The 23,014-nt window shown below is 46.8% G+C and overlaps 3 protein-coding genes across 12 annotated transcripts in view; 2 read left to right on the forward strand and 1 right to left on the reverse strand.

Moving 5' to 3' along the window:
• Positions 1-23,014, forward strand: part of LOC144018213 (cyclic nucleotide-gated channel beta-3-like) — a 35,343-nt gene that overhangs the window by 494 nt on the left and 11,835 nt on the right. For 6 of the 8 annotated variants that reach the window (XR_013283366.1, XM_077520452.1, XM_077520453.1 and 3 more), the window contains exons 1-4: positions 19,518-19,785; positions 22,325-22,428; positions 22,501-22,562; positions 22,635-22,807. Coding sequence is in view for 7 of the 8 variants with exons in the window: in XM_077520452.1 (XP_077376578.1) it covers positions 19,680-19,785; positions 22,325-22,428; positions 22,501-22,562; positions 22,635-22,807 (445 nt within the window). In the remaining variant the exon portion in view is untranslated. Of the gene's footprint in view, positions 1-19,517; positions 19,786-22,324; positions 22,429-22,500; positions 22,563-22,634; positions 22,808-23,014 lie in introns of those variants that run through there. The other 2 variants (XM_077520455.1, XM_077520456.1) reach the window with 2 other exon arrangements.
• Positions 829-18,921, forward strand: LOC144018217 (forkhead box protein B1-like). The gene is made up of 2 exons (XM_077520469.1): positions 829-3,794; positions 3,884-18,921. Exon 2 carries the CDS (start codon positions 4,850-4,852, stop codon positions 5,549-5,551), a length of 702 nt encoding a protein of 233 aa, XP_077376595.1. The 5' UTR covers positions 829-3,794; positions 3,884-4,849; the 3' UTR covers positions 5,552-18,921.
• anxa2b (annexin A2b) lies at positions 9,569-21,060 on the reverse strand. Of its 3 annotated transcripts, XM_077520466.1 has the most exons (13): positions 19,318-21,058; positions 14,933-15,005; positions 14,215-14,308; positions 13,307-13,401; positions 13,113-13,226; positions 12,728-12,818; positions 11,950-12,029; positions 11,819-11,878; positions 11,643-11,736; positions 11,457-11,552; positions 11,321-11,379; positions 11,125-11,247; positions 9,569-9,720 (listed from the first exon to the last, which is right to left on the reverse strand). In XM_077520466.1, exons 1-13 carry the CDS (start codon positions 19,323-19,325, stop codon positions 9,661-9,663), a joined length of 1,047 nt encoding a protein of 348 aa, XP_077376592.1. In that variant the 5' UTR covers positions 19,326-21,058; the 3' UTR covers positions 9,569-9,660. The 3 variants fall into 3 exon arrangements, with proteins under 3 accessions (XP_077376592.1, XP_077376591.1, XP_077376594.1); XM_077520465.1 differs by lacking the exon at positions 9,569-9,720 and having other exon boundaries at positions 9,737-11,247; positions 19,318-21,060; XM_077520468.1 differs by lacking the exons at positions 9,569-9,720; positions 19,318-21,058 and adding an exon at positions 17,774-17,947 and having other exon boundaries at positions 9,737-11,247.

A 23,014-nucleotide genomic window follows, 5' to 3' on the forward strand; every position in this document is an offset into this window, starting at 1 on the left:
ACATGTAGTTAGCTACATACTAAAGTGCCAGTTGTGGTCCATGCGCCGTTTTTTTGCGGAAAAATACATTTTACTTACAATTCAAAACTTAATAAAAGTTACAAAAGCAAAAGACGTGTATGCCTTAAAAAATAAATAAATAATAGGGACACTCAACCCGACCTCGAGATCAGAGTACCAGTCGCGGTAACATGGTGGAGTTCACCTCCTATTAGTAGCACAATGTCAACTGGACATTTGTGTGAATTCATAAAAGCCTTGGACGCCGGGACAGGACATAAAAAAGTGGTCTGTCTGACCTCCCAAAAGAGGACAGGAAAGGGAAAATCATCATTTTCATCCCTTGTTGTTGAAATAACCAAATTGTGATCCAAAAATAGGACTGAGCCACTTTGGCTAGTTTGGCTCAAATGTTGCATCATGACAGAGGCAACAACCTCTTAGCAAATTCAACACTGGCTACGTTCGACGACGTTCACCTCTCAGTGGGATACGGTATTGAAGGAAAACCAAATTGGCATTCATTTTCAATATTGTCAATCCATTTCGGAGCACTAAGTGCACCTGGAGTTTAATGGTGAGAATGGATTCTCCATTCATGTCTTGATGTGACGTCAGCAAAGAATGGAAAATGGTCAGCTTCTTTTATTTCCATATATAAATAATAAAAAAATGCTCGGCTTCTGATGCGGGTAAACTTGCCGTCCGTTTTTTTTGCATGTGGACGCCGGCAGCTAACTACGGCGGGCGACATCTTTTGAATTATGCGGCAGAACGAAAGCATGCGTGCGCTTTGTTTGTCCCAAATGTGAAGGAGCCCGATTGGGTGCAGCACAACAAAGCCTTCATTGTCTTTGTTTGTAGACGGACGGACGGACAGACGGACGGCTGGCCGCTGAGCTCACGTCGGTGTGGGCGGACATTTAAGATGGCGGTCGGTCGGTCGGTCGCACGTGCGCCGCCACGCAATTAACGGCGGGCGGATTTATGGCGCCGGGCCGCTCGTCCTCCTGATGCGGCGTTTCTGCAGCTCAATTAAAGAGCGGAGCCGTGAGCGAGCCGAGCGTCTTCCTTCATCTGCGCCGTCATTAGCCGCAAAATTAACTTTTGCAAATGATGCCGTGCCGGCAACACGCGCACACGCACGAGCATACACGCACACGCGCGCCTTCTTCGTCTTTGTTTGTTAACCTTCTGCCACACTGACAACTTTGCATGTCTACTGCACACAATTTTCTTGACTTTTTGCTCTTTTCAAGCATGAACGGCCACTGGGAAATACTTTTGGACACTTGTTTGTTTTTTTATGCTAAACTTGCCACAGCTGTGCGAAGGCGACGCCAGCAGTGGCAAAAAAATAGGAGTGTGACGATATGTCGATATTGCGATAAATCGTGATAATTTGTCTCCCGATAGGTTATCAATACGTCTACGCAAGTATCACGATATTTGTAGTTCAGATACAGCCACTAGAATGGCTCCATTATTCATGACTTATTGAGCAATGACTTGGCGGGCCACTAGGGGGAGCGTTTCATAAGAGTGTCGCGGAAATGGACAAAAGTCTTCAGGCAAAGAAGACTCATCAGCTTAGTTTTGAATAATAATAATAATAATATTAATAATATTTTTTTATTCTATTTTTTTATTTACATATGTACTATATTATTGATTTTTATTACATTTATTTCTTATTTTTATTATTATAATTATGAATGACTATTTTGTACTATTATTTATTTATTATTTATTAATATTATGTATTTAATTATTTATTTATTATATTATTCTTCTTATTTTATGATTAGTTTCATCGTAGATGATCGTGGATCTTGCATTGTATCGATAATCGCGGTATCGTCATATCGTGAGCCGTGTATCGCATATCGTCTGCTACGGTGGGCTACCCAGAGGTGCCCCGCCCTTAGTGGTGAGGGGCGGGACGTGGGAAAGGTGAAAGGTGACGAACGAACAGGACATGTTGGAGCAGGACGCTTGGGCTGAGGACGGCGGCAGGGAGCGAGCGACCCGCAAAGCAGCCGAGGACGGACGGACGGACGGACGGACGGACGGGCGTGTGTGCGTGGCATCGTGGCGCGCTTGGCAGGCCGTCCCTCGGGGGCGGAGCCTCTCCCAGTTGTCAATCACATGGGATGGGATCGTTGGGCGAGTCGGCGATGCGCAAATGAAAGCATCACTTCCACTCGACTTCCAGGAGGTCGTTATGCTAATTAGCCGCCCGCCATTAGCGTCCTCTTCATTTATTCCCATTTGCGCACTTGGCAGAGGAACTGGGCACTTGCAAGCCTTGAACTGGCACAAGGTAAGCCAGCAGGCGGCCAATTGGAAAAGCCACATTTTGCTCTCGATTGCTCAGGAATGTTCCACAAACTTTATTTCATTGGGGAAAAAAAAACCTGAGGCGCGTCGCTTTCCAAAAGGACTTTTCCACCGACGAGCCTTCTGTCTGTCTGTCTGTCTGTCTGTCTGTCTGTCTGTCTGAGGCGTCGTCACCTTTTTTTCATCACGCACTTCACAAATGCTCCAAAAAAAAAAACCCCAAAAAACTCAAAACCAAGGTTATTTTAGTTCGCTAAAACTAACGAAAAAAATAAAATTCAAAAAATGTTGTTAATGAAATGAAATAAAAAGGAAAATTCTTTTAAAAAAATGAAAACAAACTGAAACAATATTTTAGGTTTTTAAAAAACTAAAACTATAATGATAGCAAAAATGTCCTTCATTTTAGCCTTTGGTAAAGAATTGAATGCATGAGCCTTTGGAGATGATTTTCAATGTGATCTTAAGTCGATTTATTTTGATCGTAACCGGAAAAAGGACGTTTGAAAGTGTGTCACACAGAAGTGACGTCATCGAGCAGCAGCCAATAGAAAAGCACCAAAAGATGATGTCGCTCCTAAGCTGTTTTTTTAAATATTGCACACAAGTAATGCATTTTTTTTTAACTAAAACTAACACTGAAACCAACTAAAACTAAAGTAGAACAAAGCATTTATTAAATAACTAAAATGAATAAAAACTAACAGAATAACCCTAAAAACTCATTAAAAGTAACTAAATTTAATAAATACTCAAAACAAAATCAAAACTAAAATCCAAAAATTCAAAACTGTAATAACCGTTCTCAAAACTATGAACAACTGTATGAAAACATTAGTTCTAATATAACATTTATTTTAATGAATTGAAACTCACTGCCTTTAAAAAAATCAAATCCAAAGTACGTGTCGTGAACGATCCCAAACGATTTTCTCTCATATAGCGAATGTGAAGACAAGGAATCGTCTGTGTCCACATGGGAGTCGATTAATCGTTTTGATGTCGGCTGCTGCCACATTTGAGCCGGATGGAAGCAAAAGTTGATGACTACATCGTTGCCTTCCTCATCATCATCATCATCATAAACCTAATCTTCTCCTTCATCATCATCATCATCATCATCATCATCAGCCTTCGTTGTCATCATTAGCGACTGCAAATCCAGCAGCAACAAGAAACAAACAAAGAAACGTGCGGCCGAAGCCTCCCAAGGGATTAACGCACGCGCGTCGCAACCAAGATTTGAAATGACTTTCAAGTCACTTTTCATGGCTCATGAGAAAAGTTTTTCAGCAAACTTTTCTTGATGAGGCCCATCGTCCACCTTTCCACAGGTGAGCGTGTGTAAAGCTCGTCCCAAGAAGAATCCGGGTCCACAAAGTCAAAAGCCACAAACACCTTTGCCCACAGGTGCTTCTACTCAACAGGTGGAGACGAGCTGGCTTACCTGCCAGGTGAGTTGGAAGCGCGTACGTCGAAAGCCAAAAAAAGGTGGCATGGTTTTGACTTTCCGGACCTGTTGGATTCCCCAACCTTTCCCAAGTGCTTCTGCTGAGCCGTGGGTGCCTTCGGAGTCCTTCCTGACCTGGTCAGAAACAATCGCTTTTAGCTGAAATACTTTTGCAGGGTCTCGCTTGCATTTGGACTTGCATTTAATACGGAAAAGGACGTCATTCCTCTGACATGGTTGCAAAGTCTGGGAAAATAAATAAATAAATGAATCCGTCTCCTTGGCTGGAGAATTGAGGCTCAAAAACGTGTTTCGGAAACGTTGGTTTTCCAGACAAAAGATGGCAGGAATCCAAACAAGTAAGTCAGGCTCAAGATTGGATAGTGAAGAAGCCTGAACAGCAAGCTGCAACTCAGCCGGACACAAGAGCCAACAACTTTCTATTTCTTGTTTTTTTCCAGTAAAGAGAAAAATCTTTGCTGACAGTTTGGACTGTCACTTCAGCCTCCGTCGCAGCTGTCCGACGACAAAACTGTCAGCAAGGAAAAAAAGACCAAAATTGCCTCAAGAACTGAACGTCAAATCAAAAGATGACAAGATGAAGGCCAGAGTGCCAAGAACCAGAGCAAGAGCAAGACCGTGTGAAACCAGAAGAATCAGATGACGTGCGAAAGAGTTTTGCAACAAACGTCTGGTGGTCATTCTGATCTGCGAATGCTTTTGGACTACCTGGAGAGGAACCCGCAGACTCGTCATGGCCAGGCAGGAGCCGGCGTGGAAGTGCGAGTGTCAGCCAATCGAGTGAGCGGGAGCCAAGCGAGACGCAAGGCTTTTCTTCTTGGACTTCTTTTTACCTCGCTCTGCCGCCTCCCCGCAGGGCGGTGACAAAGAAAAAGCATCCAATGAGCCGCCCTCCCTCCCTCCCTCCTGCCACCGCTGCCACGCCTCCCCAACTTTGACAGCCCGCACGCGCGTCAACCTCGCCACTCCGTTGGCACCCGTCCGTCGGATTCCCGAGTCATTCCCAGCGGCGGGCGGGCGGGCGGGCGGGCGGGCGTCATGCCCCGACCATCGCGGAGCGCGTACGGCTCGCACAAGCCGCCGTACTCGTACATCAGCCTGACGGCCATGGCCATCCAGAGCAGCCCGGACAAGATGCTCCCGCTGAGCGCCATCTACCGCTTCATCTCCGACAACTTCCCCTTCTACCGCCACAACACGCGGCGCTGGCAGAACTCCCTGCGCCACAACCTGTCCTTCAACGACTGCTTCGTCAAGATCCCGCGCGGGCCCGAGAGGCCGGGCAAGGGCGGCATGTGGGCCCTGCACCCTCTCTGCGGGGACATGTTCCGCAACGGGAGTTTCCTCCGGCGCCGCAAGAGGTTCAAGGCGACGCAGCCCCCGGCTCGGGGGCGCCCGCCTCACCCGCACCTTCACCCCCGGCCGCCTCCGCCGCCCTTCAGGCACCCCTTTGCCATCGAGAGCCTCATGGGCGAGGCGCCCGGCGTCCGGCGGCGCCAGGACTGCTTGTACGCGGCGCGGCCGTCCGACTGGGCGCTGGCGGCCGCCGGAGACTTTGGCCTTCCGCCCGTGATGCCGTTTGCCCGCGGCGTGCTCGGCGGCGGGCTCGGCGGCGGCCACGCGCTTCCCGCTGTCCCGGTGCCCGTCAAAGCCACGCCCGCCTTGCTCCCGGCGGGCCTGCGCGCCCCCTTGGCGCCTTTCCTCGGGAGCGCGGCGCCCTTCCCCGTGGACGCCCGCTAAATGACGGCGGAACCAGCGGCAACTTTGGCAGCTGACCTTTTTGTGCCAACGGCACTGATGGCCTCCAAAAAATGTTTTGTACAAAAAGTGTTGCATGAGATTTTGTGCTCTTCCCTTGCAAACGTGACTTTCAAATGTTTGTTTGCTCGTCACTTAAATGGAGATGGAAATATTTACAATCCAAAGATTTGTGAAAGCGCTAATAATCGTTACTTGTCAACAACGAAATCGCATGTCATCAGAACAACAGTTGTGCATGAGTTTGATGATCTTGTTCAAAATAATAGCTTCAATCATTTCTTCAAATCATCTCTTTTTTTTTTTCATTGAAATAAAGCAATGGAAATGCGCCAAATGTGAATTTCTCTTCATTTTTGTATGCAAATTTCACAATTCAATTCATTTCATTCCTTTAAAAAAAAAAAAGAGAAATGAAAAGGGACAGAAAGAAGTCAAACTTATGTTACCTGATCAACAATAACAACAAAAATAATAATCGGCACCGAATAAATGACGCTTTGAATAAAACAATCCTATCAAATAATTCAGCAGCATGTCCTTGTGCTATATGTATTTTTACAGTAATTGACCTTTTGTCAAGTTCTTAAAAATACAAATGGACTGAGATGGTTTTGTTTTACAGTCCACATTGTTCCATAAGTCGACACCGTGAGTTGAAATAAATCCGACTTTTGTTTTGGAAAAAAACATGTTCTCTTCCTCTATATTACATTTTAAAGTTTTCCATCCATCCATTTTCTTGACCGCTTATTCCTCACAAGGGTTGATGGGGGTGCTGGCGCCTATCTCAGCTGGCTCTGGCCAGTAGGCGGGGGACACCCTGGACTGGTCAGCCAATCGCAGGGCACACAGAGACGAACAACCATCCACACTCACAAGCACACCGACGGGACAATTCGGATCCCCAATGAACCTGCCATGCATGTCTTTGGAATGTGGGAGGAGACCGGAGTACCCGGAGAAGACCCAGGCGGGCACGGGGAGAACATGCAAACTCCACCCAGGAAGGCCGGAGCCAGGACTTGAACCCGAGTCCTCAGAACTGGGAGGCGGATGTGCTAACCACTCGGCTACCGTGCCGCCCCATTTGAAAATTTTGAGTTGTATAAAAAATGGATGAGTGGTCTCTGTATCCGCAAACGACACAAATAGTACTTTTCTGTCAAAGAAAGATGGAATTGGTGTCGCTTTGCAGGCACACGCCCACACTTCAGTGCAATCGGTCAGGCATGGAACAATCCATGAAAGGGACAAAAATAATCGTTTTTCATTCGGTGCTTTTGCCATAGATTGCTGGAAGCTGAGTTTTTATTTTAAACTCTGTCCGTCCGTCCGTCCGTCTGTGTATTCCGGGTGCAGCAATACACCCCAGTCACAGTTAGTTTGCTTCAATTCCAGACTTGACCGTCATGGTTTTGTATTTTTTTTCAATACACAAAGCCAAACCTTCACACCGTTTACCGTAGATGCCGCCACGTTTTCCAGGGAAAAAAGAGGAGGCGTTTTCTTTGTTTCTTTCTTCATCTTGGGCTGGCGGGACAAACTTCCGTCACGCTCTCTGCGAGTGCCATCAGCTGATTGAATTTGTGAGCCACGTTTGGCCACAACAAAGAATGAATTGTGCTCAGCTGCGCATCACAATCGGAAAATCAAGTCCAAGTCAAATAATAACCGTTGATTGGAATATTTGTCAAACATCAGTAGGATGCGAGTAGGAAAGGATTTGGAGAGAATCGGCCATCTTGTCGTTGATTGTCTTTGGCGCCGCCTCCGTTTGCTACAAATTGCTCTTAGATGGCCACAAGTTGTTGTATTTTGAGATTGTTTGGACAAGAAGGCCATGTGGCCCCTTTTCAACGTTGAGCCCCGCCCCTCCCCCGCCTCGCATGTGACCTTGCAGACTTCCTGTTTGTTGTGTTGATGAGGGACGAGCGAGTCGTTCATTAGTCCGCAAAGTCAATTGGCTGTCAGCAGCTTCGTTAAGCTGCCCGTCAGCACTTTGATGCTCAATGTGTGTGCGTGTGTTTAATGTGTGTATTCTTACTATTGTGTGTGTGTGTGCGCGTGAGAACATTAGCACGAGTCCGTGATTGGTGTTAGCGAGGACGCCGTCCTAAAAGTCAAGTGGGCGTGACGGCCGCGCTCGTCGGCCATCAAGAGCAAAGACATGATGAAGACGAAGACGTGATGAAGACGAAGACGTGATGAAGATGAAGAGCAAATGGGCGCGGGACTCGGGCCGATGTCTTCCTCCCTCCAGTTGGTCGTTTTCCCAACGGGAACGCTCGCACTCCGACCCGGCCCGTGAGCTTGTGTTGACGTGACGCCCCGCCGGAACTCATCGTTGAAACGGACATGAGCCACGTGGGCGCGGTTTTGATGTTCGGGTGCACCGTCACCTGGTCTGGTCTATGGTTTTGTTTTCCCCAACTGCTATTCTGGGCTTCCATCACGTTCAAGTTGGAATCAGAGAGAATTTCCATGTCTGGCCTCCCACAACTTCCACTCAACAACAACAATTGCTCTCTCATTAGCGTCTTACGCATGGCAACGTGTGCGTGTGCGTGTGATTCAACGCTCCATCGCAGGCGGCGGTGCCTTTGCGTGCAGGAAAGCGAATCATGTAAATGTGAACGCTGCGTCAAAGTTTTGTGTTTTGGGAAGACAAAAGTTGTCAACGTGTGTTTGATGAGCAAAACGTGGCAGCATCGTGCCGGCGGGATGAAAAGACAAACACGACAAATTTGTTTGTCTCGTCTTACTCGGTGCTTCTGGTTAGCGCGCACAACAAACGTTTATGCTAATGTGAGCATAAACAAGCAAGCGCGAGGCACGGCGCCGCGCCGCCACCGCCGGGATGAGCCACGCGTCGGCGAGCGCATCGCGACATGAAAGGTAGCGGCGGCGCGGCGCGCCCCTGCGGCGGCCATTAACGGCAGCCCTCGTTCGCATGTTCCTAAATGGCGTCAAGCAGGCAAGACGAGCTCGTTACGACAAGTGTCGGGTCGTGCCGGGAATGTGGCCCGACGCGATGAAGACGCAAGTGCAGGGAAGCAAGGCAGGTGTACTCCCAAAAATTCCATTTCATTTCCGAAAAACGTTGGAATCGCCACCAAAGAAACTTAAAGCGAAAGAAGTGAAATGGGGACGTGACAACGGAGGAACAGACGCAAATGATCCAACAAAGACCAAACACATGCAAGCAAGGAACGAAATACGAGGAACACAAGAACAGGCGGACCCAAAACCACAACAAAACAGACGGGACGTTTAGCTGGAGGGAGTCGTTCCTTTGCGAATGCGCGGGAGAGCTTAACTTATCATCTGACAATAAACGACGACGTACTCCATCAAATCAAGATTTGACATTCGACAACCTTCTCCAAAAACTAGCCTGGCCTTGAAATACTTCCTGTTTTTTCTTCTTCTTTCAAATTGACGCCATGTCAAACAAAATCGTGTGCCGCCATCGAGTGGAATTATTTGACTTACAAACTGCACATGAAAAATGTGAAATGTCAGGGCGGCAAACCCGGACCCCATCCTCAACTTTTTGGTGTTTCCTGAAAAAAGTGACATAGGTGATTATTTGAAGGTGGCGTCAATGTGAAAGTAAGGCAAAGTGTTATCGCACGCCAACTTCTCACCTTCTGATGCAAATCCTCTCAAACAAAAACTGCACGTCTGGGCTGAAAGCACATTTTGTTGCTCTGATTGGCTCAGATCTTTCTTTATCTCAACCAAAGTCAACAAAAAGACTGGTACAAAGTTTTAGGTTGGAGAAGGAAGACAAAGCTTATCTCGTCGTACCCCCTCCCCTCCTTACTACCCTAATCAATACCTCCAACAACTGGTTGCTTGTTTGCATTTCCGATCCTTTGCGGTGATGTTTGGATGGCAAAAAGAGGACAACCGATAAAGTGAGCCAACTGTCTTTTGTGGACATTTCTGGTGGTCTTGCGACGCAAGCGACAAACAGGAGACGAGACAGTTGGATTTTGTTGCACTTTTTAATATGTGATTGACACGTGCAGCTCAGGAAGCACTTGAGGCTTGTGTGTGTCCTGATGTCATCTGACAGGCACCTTTCAGTCATCTCCTCCACACAAGCTGAGCAAAGCCTTCTGGTAGTCGCCTTTGGTGTGCTCCTGAAAGGAAACGACAAGCACTGTGACGACTGAGGAAGAGGAGGAGGATGAAGACCGTTTCTTCAAGTCAAGTGCAACAAAAGCATCAGCCCACAATCTCTCAACTTCCACCTGTCTGTCTCCAACTTGACACTCGGGCTCCCCCGACACCTTTGCCACCTTGCTGCCATTTTGGACCGCGAGGTGTCACGGGAGAACTGCTGGAAGCCAGCGAGACGAGAACGCCGTCACAAGCGCCGACTGACATTTACAATGTTCAGGGGATAGGTTAGAACCGAGAACCAACCAACCGAGAATTGTTCAGTCGGTCTCCAATTTTCCACCAAGCACGGTGAGCCTTCCAACTGGACAGAGATGTGTCTTCGATGGCCTGTGGCGGAGCTCAAATTTGACCACGTGATTTTTGTCCAACAATTGCTACCAACCCATTCCCGGTCGCACCCTTTTTGAGGGAAATGACAGCATGATTGTACTTGCTCAAGTCAAGTTGTCTCAATTTGCATAGCGTACTTTCAGATGACGTAAAGATTGACAGTGACTCAACATTTTATATTCGCTTACTTTAAAAGAAAGTGAAAAACTAGAATGGAGGATGGAAGCCTAACCGAGTAGATGATTCGGCATTGTAAACAGACGTGACTTTATGGACCGTTGATTGTAATAAAAAAAAATAAAATAAAGAAAAAGCTGATTTCACACCCATCATTCTTCTTAATGTATGCCAGCTTTTATTTATTAATAGAAAGGCCATATTGTTGAGGTACATATTTGCAATTATTAATGGTCTTTTTTTTTTTTTTCTGTCTGAGTGTGAAATATATTGGAATGCGGCTCGCCGAACGCGGTTGTTGTGCTTATCATACAATGACAGACTCATTAACTTTCTTAGCGTCTTTAAGTAGCAATTAAATATCATTTGGAGGCGGCGGCGTGTTGATGTTGGAAGTGGACAGTCACTTGAGGACTAGTCAAGCCTAGCCGCCTTGAGCCGGAAGATGTCACGCGCTTCCGTGGGTCAAGTAACAAGGCCATTGACGAATCGACGTCCATGTATGACTTGGAGGGCTTTTAATTTCAAGTTGGCCTCCGCAGCACGTTGCGCGGATGTACCACCCAAACCGTGGCGCTTGATGCATACGGTTCGCCGTCAAAGCCACTCATTAATACATGTACTGGCGCCGTGCGACTGGATTCATATTTCAGCAACGCACAGTAAGGTACAGTTGGCCGCATTTGTGGGCGAATCGGTCGCAGAGTGTCGAGTCATGAGTTGAGCACAATCATGTTAGACGTCAGCCGTCTAGCTTGCGCCTGAAAACCAATTGCGAGTGCATCTGCAACCTATAAATGGGGATTGATCAAAGTATTATTGTTATGATGTTTTTCTGCTGGAACGGTTCTCACGCTGATGGCACGATAGAGAGAGCGCCCGTGTCGTTTCTTGAACTCTCTTCTGATCTTCATCAAGTCCACTTGGCATCGAGACACCAGGATGCGAGTCACAACCTTGTCCTTGGCGCTTTTGCCCTGAAAGTTGCACAGAGGTCAGACCGAGGTCACTTGCAGGTCAGACGGTAGTCACGCAGCACCCTGACGTTACCTTCATAGCCTCGTTGAGTCTGTCGGCGAAGTACGTCTGCTTGTTCTCCAAACACTCCACTGCGGGCGACACACTCGATGACTCATCAATGCCGAGTGGCGTCATGTGATCCAGGAGGAGGCAGCAGACAACGTACCCAGAGTCAGGAAAGATTTTTCCAAGTCTCCTTTGACTTCCTTGCGGATGCTTTCCTTCAGGTCGTACGGACTGTAGCTCTTGTAGCGCTCAAACACTAGCGCAGGCGCACAAACAAACGCACGACGTGACGCGACGCGACGAGACGAGACGTGACGACGGAATCGATGTAACCCGGCGCGTTCACCTCTCTGCAGGTGGGCGACGCTCCTCTGCGTCAGAATGGAGATCCACACGGCCACGTCGGTTCCTTTGCGATTCACGCCGGCATCGTACAGGCTCTGATGGCACAAAGGGGGGCGGGGCCACAGCTCAATGACTCACGGCCGGATTGATCGCTTGACTGAGCTGGACAAACCCAACCTTGGCATCGTTGTCAATCTTCTCGTAGTCGACGACGTTGGAAGGTTCGTCTCGTTTGGTCTGAAGGCAAGAAGCCAGTCGTTAGTCGGGCATTCACTCAGCGACGCGGTCGACATCAATTTGTGCCCAACCTGAACGAGAGCCAGCAACAGGTTGGCAAAATCTCCTGACGTGTCTCCTGCCACGTCTTTCTCCAGATCTTTCTTAAACACTGAGGACAAACGGACAAAGAGGTTTTGGGGTACATTTAGGGCCAATTCTCCAGTCTTTTGCTCTATCCCGGACTAACAAGTCACCCAGACAAGACCGAGCGAGACTTTAGGGCACAGGCGTCCAAGTCTGGTCCTGGAGTGCCGGAGTCCTGCATGTTTTCGAGGTTTCCCTCATCCAATACAGCTGATTCAATGATCAGGATCGTTATCAGGCTCATGCAGAGCTTGCTGATGAGCTGATCATTAGAATCAGCTGTGTTGGAGGTCTCCAGACCAAGTTCGGTCTCGACCAGCCTGATGGAACTTCCTCAGGTCCGTTTTTCTGATGCAGACACGAGGACAATGACAGAAGGCCAATTGAGTGCCGCTCTGTCCCACTGTTGCGTGGTGTCCCACAGGGTACAATTTTGGGGACCCTCCTGTTTTCTTTTGGGTTCCATCTTAAGAAAATATGGGATGTCCTTCCACTGCTATGTGGCTGCTTGTTGAAAAACCCATTTGTATTTGATGGCTTTGAACTCGGGCTTGTTCTGGTGCAATTAGTGGTTTTAGGTTTTAACTTGCTTTGTTATTGTATGACTCATTTTGACACCTTATGCAACACTTTGTATGCAGCGATGTTGGTCTTCTACGAATAAGCTTGAGTTGAGAGAACATTGAATGCCTAAACGGGAAGAGCGAGAACTCAGCCACTCACGATCTCGGTAAACCTTTTGGATGTCGACCAGTTCTCGGTTGTTTCGGGAGCAGACTATCTCGATGAGTGTCTCCTCGTCCGTTCCGAGACCCTGAGCGGGAAAAACATGGACAGCTCTCATTTACCTTTCCGACACGCGCCGTTTTTCGGCGTTGCTTTCGTGTCGTCTTCATCGTTATTGTGGTCGCAGTTTTTGTCTTCGTCAAATCATTATCATTGTTGGCAAGTCATCTTGATTGGTACTGGCTGTCTTCATTATCGTCTTTGTGATGCTAATTGTTGTGGTCGTCTGTGTCGTCTTCATGCTTATCACTGTCATCTTTGTCCCGGATGTGGTCGTCACCGCCGGGTTGTCGCGGTCGGTCGTCGTGGTCCCCGGACTCGCCTTCATGGCAGCTTTGAGCTCCAAGGCGTCATACTGGGCGGGGCTCTTCATCAGGCCCAGCATCAGCGCCTCCAAAGATCCCGACAGCGCCCCCTTCAGGGCCGTCTGCAGGTCCTGAAACACACGCGAGCGAGCGCGTCACGTGGCCGCGGGGACGCCCTCGTCATGCCGTGATGATGTCACGGGCGGCTCACCTTCTTGGCCAGGCGCTCGTACTCGAAGGCGATCTCTCGCCGTTGTTCGTACGACCGCCGCGTCAGAATGTCGATGATGCTTTGCTCGTCCACTCCTGAACGTGCAAGCGGATCACGGTCAGCGTCGATTGACATCGTTTTCATTTTCTCCTTTGAAATTAACTCAAGTGGCATTCATTCGTTGCAAACAAAAACAAACAAAAAAAACACTTTTGAAATCAAGAAAAACGGCAACATACGGAATATAAGCATAATACAAGAAGAGAATGTGAACGCTTTAAAAAAGGATCATGACTGTAGTATCTGTGTGTTGGATGTAAGCCTTTAAGGGGTGTGGCCTATCGAGTGATGTCAGCGGTGCGAGTTGTGGCCAATGCAGCTTCTTGAGAGTGTTATCATTTTGTGTGTCTGTTTGTCCCGCCTACTAAATGTTGGCTGTGGCTCTCCTTGCCCACATGCCAGGGAATCACACACACACACACCCATCCTTGTACATATGTCTTTGTGAGGACATCCATTGACATAATGCATTTCCTAGACCCTTACCCTAAACCCAACCATAACCCAATTCAAACCTAAACTCTAAAACCAAGTCTTGACCTTCAAAAAGAGGTCTTGAGAAGTGAGGACCGGCCAAAATGTCCTCACTTCACAAAAATGTCCTCATTCTGTTGGATAAAGAAGTATTTTGGTCCTCACAATGTGGTATGTACAAGAACACACCCCCACACACACACACAACGACTTGTATGGTGACTCGAAACGGCTGTATTGTAAATTGGGCAACTTGTAGGTCAAGACAACACTTGAATATTGATGCTGATGATGATGATAATAATAGCAATTATAACAACAGCATGGTAATAACAATGCTAGCATTCATCATGGCGTAACATGATAACACTAACCTTTGGTCCTCATGGCGGCATCCAGTCGCGCAGCGTCACTGATGGGGTCAAAGTCTCGGTAGGCGACCACAGTGGGGAAGATGGGCTCCACCTCCTGAAGAGGACACACCCCACACCATTAATCTGATTGGCCCAAAGAAACTTAGCAAGCTAACGTTAACAAAGAAGGACTTCCAGCTCAACCCGGCATTCGCCAGATTGATCATTCATTCACTTCTCCATAATCTCAATCAGGAACTGTTTGACGGCGATTTGCTCAGGAAAGGCGGGACGATCTGTGCTTCATACAGTGCTTCCAGTTGATTGGACGATACGGCATCTTGTGCGCGTCTACCTAACTTTTGTTTCGACCAATCGCGGCCACGAATGAAAATGTTGTCTTTGTCATCATGGTGGGGAGGAGTTTGCTGGCACGGACATCTTTACCCTCTAAAAATGCACAAGTCGCCTCTCGCTGTTCAACTTTCAGCAAAGAAATGCTGCGTAATTCTGCCGAACAGAATTCATCGCAACATCCGTTTGCCCGAGTTAATTTGTTTCCCACGGTGGCGCCGCTTCAAGATTTCATCACAGCTACATATCCCGCCCCCAAACACAATGCCGCTTTGTGTTTGGCCTGTACAAAAAGTGTGCGGATGGCTGAAAATCAGATCCAGGATGTCTTCTCACAACTCAGGAATCCCGGCAGGTTTCAGCTTGGTTACTTCCTGAGACTCACCGTGCCATACGACAACGTCAGCTGACCCAGGAACTCCGACACCATCGCCATCTTGAGTTCGCTGACCTCTGACCTGCCAGGGGGAAACAGATGTTAATAATGTTACGTGACCATCATGACGAGGGAGTAGGGAACGAATGGTCGCTGAGTTGGGAACTATGGCTGGGACTAAAGAAAAATCAATATTTCTATTCATAAAAACATCAATCGATACTTTTGAATACGGCTCCCCCCCCCCCGGCAAATTAATGTTCCAAATACCCCCCAAAAGATGTAAGGTAAGAATTGGACATCAAAACACAAAATGTGGATGCATAACGATGTACTATGGCTGTGTCTCTTGTCATACAGGTCCATTTGTTTTGATTTATTTATTAACCACTGGAACCTTTTAATATCAAATCTGCCACAGGAATGTCAATGTCATGATTGGCCAGAGTGTTTTTGCCACTTTATTGACATAACACTGCGGTTGTAATTCATTTCAATTATCATTTATGGTTTTGATCAGGTCATGATCAATAAAACATACATGATACATAATTAATGGAACTAAATTGGATTCAATGATAAATATAAATATTCATATTTGTACTAATTTAGCAAGTAAGAGAAAGAAGTTTCTACTATTTTGCAGCATTGCTACTTCTGGGAACGTCTTCCATATAAAAGTCAAATTGATACTGCATCAAATCCTTACCTGAATCAAAAATCAATGTTAATCGAATTGAATCGGACCCTTTTGAATCGAATCGAATTGATTTTGGAAATTTGAATTGATACCCAGCCCTGTAGACCCCTTCAAAGTTTGTAAACAATGTGACGCAAGTTAAAGGGCGGGGCTTAGCTGGAGGCAAAAACCGCTCAGTGGCGTGTGGTCCTAACACCGGTCAGCATATTTTCACAGAAAGTTCACGTCGGAATGGACGCGGAAAACGGCCATTTGACTTCATATGTGAGTAAACTGACTCCCCACGACCGTGAATGTTACTTTAAAAAGTGAACTCTGACTGATGGGACGATATTTACTGACAGCCTTACGCCCTCACGCACTGGATAGACGAGGACTACCCACCGTGCAATGGCCGGACATTTCAATCTACCGTATAGAAAAACTGAGCGTTTATACTAAAGATAAACTGAAGGCCTATAAATCATTACGTGTCTACAACTAACTACATCTTGAACGGACATGTTCAAAATGTCGAATAGAACAACTTGAGCGAGGACTTTTGTGTCGTGCGGTCGCAAGTGCTGCCAAGTCAACGACAGGGACAGAAGACGAGGATATACGAGGCATGTACCTCTCCTACAAAAATGTGACAACAAGTTATCGGAACCATTGTGGGGGCTTTCGCCTCCACAAAACTGAAACACAGCTAACGTTTGGTTAGCAAGTGCTTAGCATTCGCGCATGTAAGCACGGATTTTTTATAAGTGCGTGTATGCTGGTGCAACGTCATGCAGACAGGGTGAGCGGGGACGACTGCTCTGTGTTATGCGGCCGAGTGATTCGGACGATTCGTTTGGGGATTTGGGATCACGTTCAAATCTTTGAACCGCTTGTGAAAATGTCTTCTTGCATTTGATGTTGATTTGCCGGAAAAACAGTCACAGTACACCATGTGGTTATTGTTTGTTTGCATTTCAAATGGCATTTTTGTCATTTGGAAGCGCACGGCTGACAAAAAGTCATTCTCGTAATTCGCTTTCCCAGGCTTGATCGGGGGTCGATCTAGTGTAGCTCCATGTATAAATCCTTGTGGAGTGATGACGGAGTTGTGAAGGACGTGACGTGTTTGCGTGCAGCAGATGGCACTCTGCACTTGGGCGTGTTTGTTTGCCGGGCGTGGCAGCGAAAGCCGATAAGATGCAATAAAAGCGCCGCTGTCAGTGGGCAGGCGCTGACCTTTGCCCACCGCCGCCTCCTTTCAATCGCACACAAGCAAGAGAAGAATCCAATTCCAAGGAAAAGTTGTCATGAAAGCGTTCACATGTGGCCGTTTGGGACTCGACACACTCAATTACCGGCAAAATACAAACAATGTGTGTTACCAAGAACCTTTTGACATGTAAAGCGAGGTCAGGTATTGTGGGGGGTTAAAAATTTCATCTTTTTCGCATGTCCATCTCCAGTTTTACCAAGAAAATGGTTTTGTCCACGCTTTTTGTACACGTGCGGCGGACGGATGCCATTAGCGCATAGAATATCTGTTAGCATCTTAGCATGTTGTTGCTAAGTGCAGCTGTCACTATGTGAGCTCTACAAGCAAAAACGTGATGGCAGTGCAACGGTACGAAAACAACTTTTACGCCTTAACGACATGGAAGTTGTTGAAACACACGACAACTTGCTCGGAAAACATCAAACGGGTTAAGAAGACTTTTAGCGCATGTCAAACAATACCTGAAGGTCGTAGTACGACAGCATTGTTGAAAAATGCGGAAGCACGTTAAGAACATACCAAGAAAATGCGTTAGAAATACAGCAAGAAATGCAGTATGAGCAGGTGAAAACATGTTAAGGATCATGTTACAAATACTTGAGCACTTCTGAACATCTAAAGAACACAAGAATGCGTTACAAAGGTGATCAAAGGTTGAATAATCTTAAGAAGATGTTGAAGAACATGTTGAGACTTGGGGACGTTCGTTCGGTCGGTTAAGAAGATGTCAAGTCAAGCGTGTGTCAAGAAGTTCAACTGGTTTCAACATATGAAGAAAATGTTTGTTAACACATGAAGAAGACAAGACGTCTTAAGATTGACTTTTGTCAGCTTCCTGTGAAAGGTCCCATCCATCAAATCAGTTTGATTTGCTGCCAAAATGCGTTGGTCTTACCTTCACACGTGCGCGCGTTCGCTGGGAGGAGAGCTGAAGCGTGCGTGCGCTCGCTCGCTCTTAAATAGCCGAACCCGGTCCAGTCCCACGCCCACACGCCAATCGGGCCGTCCAACTGCTCTGCGTCGCCATGACAACACGCCGCGGCAACTTGTGTCAACAAGACGCTCGTAAAAATACTTTTCTTCTGAGCTGTACGCGACCTCGAGGCCGTGAGGTCACTTCCTGCCTGTTGCTGAGGCTAATTATTAGCTCGTCCGCTTCTGTTTCTGTTGGTCAACACCAAAACCGCAATATATCATTATTAGGAAAGTTTTTCTTTTTCACCAAGTCCGCTAAGAGTCCACAAAGAGTCCAAGACGTGAGCCTCTAACTAGACTAACCCAGGGTCAGTATAGTTTGGGAATTTTCATTTGAGTTAGTTTGAGTTGAGTTTTGAGTTTTAAATGGAGTTACTTTTACTTGGTTTTTAGGGTGCTTTATTAGTTTTAGTTATTTAATAAATAGTTCTAGGATTAGTTTTAGTTTTTACAACCGTGTATTACTTGTGTGCAATATTTAAAACAAACATCTTTTGGTGCTTTTCTATTGGCTGCTGCCAGATGACGTCACTTTTTGCGTGACGCACTTTCAAATGTCCTGATTCCGTTTCAGGCTTTGGAATAATAGAGAGAAATGATTTTTCAAAAAATTGGTCACGCTATAAAGATTGAAGGCAAAGCTATTTTTACTTGGTTTACATACAAAGGTACTGTTACGTACGGGGGATGGGTGGACCCAAAAGCGGAGGAAACAGGCGGGAAGACAGACTGGAAAGATGATGGAAGGAACTTTATTAACTATGACGGGGAAGGACTGGACGAGACGGAAGGGGAGTAGACTGGGCTGGACGTGGACACAGATCATGGCGGAGACTTGGCGTGGCGCGATTTTCAGGGTTATAAACATTTGTCATTTCATTTTTGATGCAAAATTTAACTGGATTGTTTGAGTGATTGTATATATATTTTTGTCCTTTATTTGTTGTTGTATTGACAAGAATCGTCAGAGAATTGTTGATTTGTATTCTGTCTAATTAAAAAAAATTAAAAAAAAGTCCTTATTCCGGTTCATATCAAAATAAATGTACTTGAGATCATCCCCAAAAGCTCAAGCAAGATGAAAACGGACGTTTTTGCTATCATTGTAGTTAGTTTTAGTTTTGTAAACAAAAAATGTAGTTTCAGTAAGTTTTCATTTTTTAAAAAGCATTTTTGTTTTGATTTTATTTTGTTGTTGAAATTGTTTTTTGAATGTGTTTTTTTTTTTTTGTGTGTTAGTTTTAGTGAACTAGAATAACCTTGGGGTCAACCTTGGGGTCCCTGCAGGATTTAGCGCACTGACACAGATGGAAACGAGTAGCGATTGCTCCGTCTCCTTTCAGCAGAGATGTCGGATGTGTGACGACGTCGCACGCGTCTGCTCCAAGCTAATCTTGAAAGTAAACAAGCAGCTGTGGCGTGTGTTGCTTGACGAACAGAAAAAAAGTTGAATTGTCCAGTCACCTTTCCATCCGCTTCACTTCCAAGGGTCCGACTCGCTTTCCTCACCGGTCTGAACATGTCACGACATCGACGCAGCTCTCGTCGGCGTCGTCATCGGCGCCGCCAGCCGTCCGTCCGGCTCCACCGACAAAGCAACGGAAAGATTTGGCGCCCGTCCAATCTTGTCAACTTTCTCTTGTGAGAAAGTCTCAGAACGGAGAGGCAGACATGCCTCACCTGAGTCACGTGACCCGATCGGATGCGCTTCCTTCCCATTTGTCATTTTGGAGGGCGTGTGCGTGTGCGTGTGCGTGTGTGTGGCTTGGCCGCAATAATCCGCTTGGACGCTTCCTCTTAAGTCTTGGCACTCGTCATCATTTCACATGTTGGCTCTCAACACTGCTTCAGTTTCTGACTCCCGGCTTCGTCTCCGCTCGGGCTTCTTCTGCCGTTGCTGGTCTGGAGCCGATGCGACGAGCGATCGCTCAGGTGGGCACAATTTGTTTGTTGACTTGGAAATGTGTCATCTGCTCAAGTCTTTATTGAGTAATAGGACTTGATCCGGCGTGTCCAAAAAGTCACTGCGGGTATATCGAAAGCCTCTGACAGCTTTGACTTTGCGCGTTTGCAAAGCTTGCAAAATCGTTTTTCTCGACACTCAACATCAGTTCAGAGTTGAGCGCCAATTGTTTTCTTTTTCGGAGACAAATTTCACCCCACTTTGGTGGGTGTGGCAATCAAGTGGTACTTATTTGTGAAAAGTACAAAAGTGTCAGCGTTCTGGGGGGGTTGCAGACCCAAGTCAAGGGAGGCAGAGGCCGAGGTACTGTCCAAACAAAAACACTTTCATTTCTGATACAAAAATAAGGTGGACAGGAAACAACGAAAACAAAGTCGGTCCTAAACCCAAGCAAACTCAAATGGCATGGCAAGACGGGAAACGGCAAAACGTGGACCAACCAAGACTGAAACAAAAAATACACACCAACTAATTACACAACAAGTGACACCTGGACAGGTGGGAGGACGAGCACAGGTGTACATGATTACACTAAACGAGAGACAAGAGACAAGGAAAACACAACTGAAGTGATCAAAGACAAAAGCGGACAAAAACCATGACACAAAAGATGAGGTCAACTGGCGCCTCTTCGACAAGTCTTTGACTTCTTCTATCGTGTCCCGGTGGAACAAACGTGCAGTTGGGAACTTGTGAAGGAGCGTTTGTTATCTTTCTTCCGGTATTGCTTCTGGAAAGCAACCACCATCATCATCATCATCCCGCGTTTCTTTTTGTTCATAAGAGAAGAAAGACGTTGTGTTAGCAGATTGACTGCGGAAGAAGATCGACCGGGTCCTCGAAAGGGCTCGTTCACCCGCAAAAGTTTTTGGGCCAAATTGCACAGCCGCTCCAGAGAGACGAGAAGGACCTTGCGCGTTGTCGTCTTGCGCTTCGTCGAGCCCGAGCGGGTGCGGACGAACTTTCGGACTCTCCGAAGCGGCCATCCAATGCAGCTCGCGTGATGTGGACTTCCAGGTCCGCCTGGCAGATAACGTTCTCAAGAGTGCGTCCTGAAACTCGACGGCCTTAAAGCGCCGGCGGCCAACTTGTGGTCGCGCACGGTTCCAGCATCCGAGCCGCCGGCCGGCAAGCTTCCGACAGCTACAAAGTCGGAGCTGCCAAATGCTGAAAAAATAACGACCACAAGATATTCATGAAGAAGAAATATTGAGTCGTTATTCTTCTTATCGTTGCTGCCAGACTACATATTAATTCCGACTTACGCTTGAGTCCGAGTTGGACGTGCGGATCAGGCAGCTTATTTATTAATAGATGCAATCGGTCGTATAACCAGCTTAGCAGCTAAATCCTTCCACACCTCATCTGCTGCATTCTTAATCATTTGCCGGTCAATACACGTGACCTGGTTCCACTCGCGTTCATATCATTCATATCATACGTCTCCGCTGGTGTTCATTTCCTCAACAATAAATACACAAAAATCATTTCGTCAACACATTTTTCACCAGACTAAAACGAGACGAGACTAAAACTCTCATTAATTAATAAGCAATAACTTGGGACTAAATCAGTATGCATTTTCGGCAACTCATGAAGATGAGACAAAAATAACCGAATATCCGAAAAGGTTCAATATAATCTGCCAACAAAAAATATATACCGGTATATAAAATGGTTGTCCTGACTAAAACTAGACGAAAACGTTGACTGTTATTGTTGACTAAAACTAGACAATAAAAATGTTTTCTTGGACTAAAATAAAGACTAAAATGCTCAATTTAATAGTCGAGTTGAGATGAGGTTGACTAACTGTGATAAAAACTAACAAACGTGACTGAAATGGACTAAAAGTGAGACGAAAATTTTCAAATTGGCAGACAAAATGAAGCCTCGGATTTTGACAGATGGTTGCGCAATGGGAGGCTTGAAAAAGTGCTGGCTCTCGTGGACCATGACGCAACGTTGCCGTCTTCTTTTTTTTTTTTGATATGAGACGCGTAGGCGAGGAAGATTGCGAGACGGAGCAAGCGGCAATGGGGACGATGGCGGCGCAGCCATAAGCTGACCGACTCACCGGTTGCGCAACACTTGAGGAACCCTCGCTCAAGTTGTGAGGCCGCACTTGCAAACCGCTAACATGCTAAAGCTAGCGGGGCGGACGAAGAGGATGAAGATGAAGGTGCTTGCCACTAATTGGATGCGACTGCGTCGCAAGCACGCCGAGCTCAAACCTTTCTCACTTGCGACTTCCTTCGACTGCATGTGTTCACCTCGTCATGCATTCATTCAGTCGGACTCACTCGTCGGTTGATTCACTCAACCATCCGCTTGTGTTCACTCATTCATGTGCTGGGCTGTAGAGAGGAAATGACCATATTTGGACATGTTGGATTGGCAATGCTGTTGAGATGTGTATGAGTAGCTCCGCCCCCTTGCCTCTCATTGGTCATTCAACCAACAAGTGTATGAGAAGACGGCCGCGGTGCCCATGTTGTCCTTTCACAGTAAAAGTCTTGAAGATGATGAACTGGCTGCTCCAAATTGTTCCCCGCCCGCCCGAGACCGACCCGCGCCGACGAGCCAACGCTGCTGCCACGCCCCCTTTCACGGTCAGACGCACGCAAGCGCGCCAATGTTGCAATAGTTCTCTTTTTGACTTTTGACTTTTGTTTTTTTTTCAGGAGACGACGGCGATCACCCCGGATGAGTCCAAGCAGGAAGTGGCGTTGTCGTCAGAGAGCAGGTTCCGTTCCACATCCTTTTTTGCAGTTGGACTTGGATGGAGTGGCTCGCCGCTGACTTGCTGTCCCCGCAGGAAAGACGTGCCGCCGCCGCTGAGTCAAGGTGGGGACAAAATCTTTCCTCCGCCCGTCCTCAACAAGGACAAGAAGCAGGCCCACGCGGAGGTTTGCTTTCCCACAATGCATTTGGGCTTCCCGCGCTCCGCCCTCAGGTCACGTGATGTTTTTCAGGATGTCACGCCGGCAGGTGAGACTCCGCCTTCCCGCCACCTTTGCAAGTCTTTGGCCGTCTCGTCAACTGGCCGAGTGCGGCCTTCCCAAGAACAAACGCAAAAACTCACCTTGTTGTCTTGTTGGAAACTCGTCGTACTTTTGGCAAAAAGCCAGCGTGATTATTATTATTATTATTCTTTTGGAATTTTGTTTTTTTAAATTTACTTAGTTTGAACGAGTT

This window comes from Festucalex cinctus, chromosome 4 (genome assembly GCF_051991245.1).
Source record: "Festucalex cinctus isolate MCC-2025b chromosome 4, RoL_Fcin_1.0, whole genome shotgun sequence".
NCBI lineage: Eukaryota > Metazoa > Chordata > Actinopteri > Syngnathiformes > Syngnathidae > Festucalex > Festucalex cinctus.

Excerpts from the sequence above, each read along its gene's own strand:
- LOC144018217 (XM_077520469.1), top strand. The coding sequence starts at position 4,850 with ATGCCCCGACCATCGCGGAGCGCGTACGGCTCGCACAAGCCGCCGTAC.
- anxa2b (XM_077520465.1), bottom strand. Across the intron at positions 11,879-11,949 it reads TGTTGCTGGCTCTCGTTCAG|ACCAAACGAGACGAACCTTC; the intron begins GTTGGGCACAAA and ends TCTTGCCTTCAG. Across the intron at positions 11,737-11,818 it reads AGATTGACAACGATGCCAAG|AGCCTGTACGATGCCGGCGT; the intron begins GTTGGGTTTGTC and ends TTGTGCCATCAG.